Consider the following 4,594-nt stretch of genomic DNA (forward strand, 5'->3'; position numbering starts at 1 on the left):
TGAAGAACACAAAAAAGACCCAGAACCTCTTTTATTAATCAGCACCCACCTACTGGGTGAGATCTCCCAGAGGGAACAGCACCAACAGCAGGCACTGACCACACACACCCCAACACTCCCCCCACTGCCACTCTGCTTCTGTGCAATAAAACACTGAGAACTTCTGAGGTATTCAGAGCTTCCTAGAAAAACAGGAAACAGATGCCTACGTGCAGAGGCCTGCCCTGTTTGCTGTTGATCCACCACTGAGTTTAAGCTTAATAAAAATGAATGGCATGATTTCTTAAAAGGTCACATCCACCTCTGAGGCTGGACTGGGAGAGCTGGGCTTACTGGAAGTACAGTGGTGTCTACAACTGTAAGATAAATCCTAGGAAATCACATCTCAGTTATGTGCTGCTGTGTTTATTCCAAATCCAGCTCCAGCTCCAGCTTGGGCAGTGCCTGCTGAAGGACACGGAAGGTTGTTTCTTTCTCTCTGATCCCAGGAAGGTCACTCAGATACAAATATTCCAGGTTCCTGTAAATATTCAAAAAGAAAATGGACAACTACTATTGAATTGCTGACAGAGAAGTTGGAGAAATTATTCTACTGCAGTTGTTTTGACTATTTTAGGTGGTGACTGGAGTTTTTGGTATTTTAACTGGTTCTACTGGAAGTTTGTTACTGAAGTGGGTGTTTGGGGTTTTTAGCTGCAGTATCCAACTGCACCCTCTTCCAGGGCACCCAGGTCTGTCCCAGACCCTGAGGCAGGACAGGAAGCTGGGAGGTGGAGAAGCACTGAAAGCTACAGGACACAGTCAAAGTGTGTCAAACAGAGCTGCTGAGGAGAGGGCTCAGAACAGCAGCCAAGCTGATCATTAATTACCTATCCTCGAGCCCACCCCAGAGCCCCTGCAGGCAGCACAACCCAATCCCAATCCCACAGAGCACTCAGTGCCTCACGTACGCCAGCTTGTGGAGTGCAAGGATGCCTTTGTCAGTGACATTGCCACAGGAGATGATCTTCAGCTGCTGCAGGCTCTTCTGGAGGTTGTTGGTCTCGCTGAGCCTCTGCAGACACTGGTCCTGGATGTACATGCACTTCTCCAGCCTGATGTCTGTGACGTGCTCCAGGCCATCTGCAGGGGACAAGGGAGGGTTTGCTCCAGAATTCCAGGAGCAGCCTGATACTACAGGGATAAAATGTTTCTAAAATCATGGAATATTCAGGGGAGTTAGAAAGGAAGGACAGGCCTGGTAGGCCCTGGGGAAATGTTAGGCTGCACCTGTATAATCATTGAATGACCATGATAAATGATAGGATTGTTAGATGCAATGATTGTTTGGTAATTACATATAATTACTGTTTAATTGTAACAAGAATCATGAGAAACTTATGTTGGGGGCTTTGATGAAAATTACAAAATCCATGCTTGGATGAAATCAATGTATACAATAGAACAATATAAGTTTAATAATTCATATGTAGTTATATAACAATGAGGGTATAAAAACATGTTCATCCTGAACCCATGTCAGAGTCAGCTTTGGGTCTGTGCCCCTGACACCCAGAGCTCCTCAATAACAGCCCTGCACAGAATCATTCCCTGATTTTGTGTTCCTGAACACTAACAAGCCTGTGCTGGTTGTTAAGTTCTCAATTTAATAACTGCCCCTAAAACCACCCAGCAACACATTCCTTTATACAGTGGGGCTGTAGCACACAATGAACCTCCAAAGTCCTTCTGTGGTACTTCAGATTTAGGAAAACCTCGGGGTTTGAATTGTTTCAGTAAGATTTCAAGAGCTTTGAAATGGGCAAGTAACAAAAAACCTACACAATTTTGGGTAATAAACAATGACTCCAACATAAGAAAGTGCTAATGCCAGAAATTCAGGGTCCCTTGCTATGAAAAAATAAAACAGCCTGTTCCCATTTTGGTTTCTGTTATTTAAAGACCACCTGAAACACTTGTTTAATCTCTTATTTTTAAGAGAATCTGCTTTTTATTTGTCTTTAGACAAATAAAGACAAAAGACATCACAAATGCCTGGAGAATTAGCAGAATTACAACTTCAGAGACATTATAGTGCTTTTTGCTATGAACTCATCAAAATTGTGGCACTTCCTTAGTGCTATGGCCACTTTGGGTAAAAGCTGAAATTCCCAATGTCTTTCCACTTTATAACACAGCTCCAGCAAAACCTTGGGGACTGATGAATATTTATAAAGGGGGAAAAACCCCACAAATTATTTATCAGTATCGTGCTAAGGAATGAGAATATGATACCATTATTCATATTTTGATGCAATTCAAATGAAACCCATTAAGAACAATCACAGTGTGTACTGTGAAAAATGTGTATTTTCTGATTGGCTTTTCACAAATATTCAAATGAGTATTATAAGTGTTACGTTAGAAAGTAATGCTGTGTTAATTTTCTTAAGTAGTGTGTTAAATATAGTTTTAGGTTATAACATAATGTTAAAATAGAAACTATGCTATGTAGGATACTTTTTTTCTAAAGAAAGAACTTGGAGCAAGATAGCAGCCCCAGGACACCTGAATCTTTCAGAGAAAGAGAATTTATTCTCCATTATCAGGACAAATGAACTTCTTCCCACCTTGCTCAGCTATGAGGACGCTGTCAGGATTCAGAGGAAGAAGCTGACACTGCCCAGACAGAATCCTGTGTTTGAATGGAATTTATGCATCATGGATGAGGGGTATGAATATGCAACAGGCTGTTGCTTTTAAGGGTTAATCCTCTGTTAACGTGGGGCCTTTTTCAGGCTTGTGCTGCCCAGAAAAGGTACCCGGACTGTCTGTAACTCTTTGTTTCTATTGTCTCATACTGTCCTAATCCAAATTATCCAAATTATTATTACCCTAATTATATTACTATTTTTATAATAATTTTATTACTCTTAAACTTTTTAAATTCTAAAAACAAGCGACTGGCGTTCTTCCACGTGTACATTACCCAGGTAGTCGAATCCTCTGTACATGATGCAGGAGTCGGTGGCGTTGATGGCTTCGATCTTGTACCTGCCCAGGGGCCCCGTGGGCAGCGCGTTGTAATCCTGCTGCCACTTGGGCGAGCCCTGGTACCGCACCAGGGCCCCGCAGCGCAGCAGCCACTCCGAGGCTGCCCGGTCCGGACCCACGGCTCGGATGCGCTCGTGGTCCACCCTGCAGGACACAGAGAGCACCCACAGCCCGCCTGTAGTGGGGCACAATTACTCCATGGATCATTAAATTGCTCCACAGCAAGTATCTGGTTATGTGCACGCTCAGAGAAGCGAGGACGTGATTTACCAGAAGTGGTTTCTGGGTGATTTTTGGATTGTGCAGTGTTTAACGTGAAAAATGCGTATTTTATGATTGGCTTTTCACAAATATTCAGATGAATATTATATGTGTTGTGTTAGAAAGTGATGCTGTATTAACTCTCTTAAGTAGTGTGTTAAATATAGTTTTAGATTATAAAATATGTTAAAATAGAAACTGTGCTATGTAGGATACTTTTCTTTAAAGAAAGGACTCGCACTGAGACAGCAGCCACAGGACACCTGAATCTTCCAGAGAATGAGAATTTATTGCTCCATTATCAGGAGAAACAAACTTATTCCCACCTCGAAGGCGCTGTTAGGATTCAGAGGAAGAAGCTGACACTGCCCAGACAGAATCCTGTGTTTGAATGGAATTTATGCATCATGGATGAGGTGTATGAATATGCAACAGGCTGTTGTTTTTAAGGGTTAATCCTCTGTTAACGTGGGGCCTTTTTCGGGCTCGTGCTGCCCAGAAAAGGCACCCGGAGTGTCCATAACTCTTTGTTTCTATTGTCTCATATTGTCCTAATTCAAATTGCCCAAATTATTATTACTCTAATTGTATTACTATTTTTATAACCATTTTATTACTATTAAACTTTTAAAATTTTAAAAACAAGTGATTAGCGTTTTTCACGCTAATCTGGTGTGAGGTTTTTTAACTTAAGTGGCAGATGCTCTTTATTAAAAGAAGAATACAAATACACCTGGACTTAACTGTTTCCTTCCATGTCTGTAAGGAAAGAAAACCGTGCTACTGGTTAAGGTGAGTTTTAGGGTCAAAGAAGAGCAGGATTTAGGGATGGGATCCATGTGGCCAGCTTGTCTTGGCCATTCCAGGGCAGGGGCAGAGCCCGCACCTTGCTCTGGAAGGTCACGGCTTTGGAAGGGGAAGCAGACATGGAATGACCCCCTGCCAACAATAAACATGCAATCTGAGGGGAAAGAGGAGCATTAATGACAGAAAACGTTTTCTGCAGCGTAGGGACTTGATTGTTCCGCTTCACAAACCGCGCAGAGAATTTGAGGGATCTGAAAGTTAATCATTAACCAGCGACTCACTCTTACTTGTTGAACACGGCATTCAGCCATCCCCAGAAGGCTCTACAACTGCCCGGCGGCAGCGGCGGCTTCCTCAAGAGCGTCCCCAAGGCCATCATCACCTTCTTGCAGGCGGGAGAGGGAAAAGGGAGCTGTTATTTGGTGCTATTTTTGGCGCCAGCAGCGCCAGCAGCAGCAGGGGGAGGCCGTGCCGCCCTCACGGCCTGACCGGC

General features: G+C 43.2%; 1 protein-coding gene across 1 annotated transcript; it reads right to left on the reverse strand.

The window, feature by feature from the left end:
- Positions 1-4,588, reverse strand: DMAC2L (distal membrane arm assembly complex 2 like). The gene is made up of 4 exons (XM_031066318.1): positions 4,389-4,588; positions 2,969-3,177; positions 951-1,122; positions 1-520 (listed from the first exon to the last, which is right to left on the reverse strand). The coding sequence occupies exons 1-4, from the start codon at positions 4,478-4,480 to the stop codon at positions 406-408; spliced, it is 588 nt and encodes a 195-aa protein (XP_030922178.1). The 5' UTR covers positions 4,481-4,588; the 3' UTR covers positions 1-405.
- Between the last annotated feature and the right edge of the window lie 6 nt (positions 4,589-4,594).

Source organism: Geospiza fortis, unplaced genomic scaffold (assembly GCF_000277835.1).
Source record: "Geospiza fortis unplaced genomic scaffold, GeoFor_1.0 scaffold23, whole genome shotgun sequence".
Taxonomy (NCBI): domain Eukaryota; kingdom Metazoa; phylum Chordata; class Aves; order Passeriformes; family Thraupidae; genus Geospiza; species Geospiza fortis.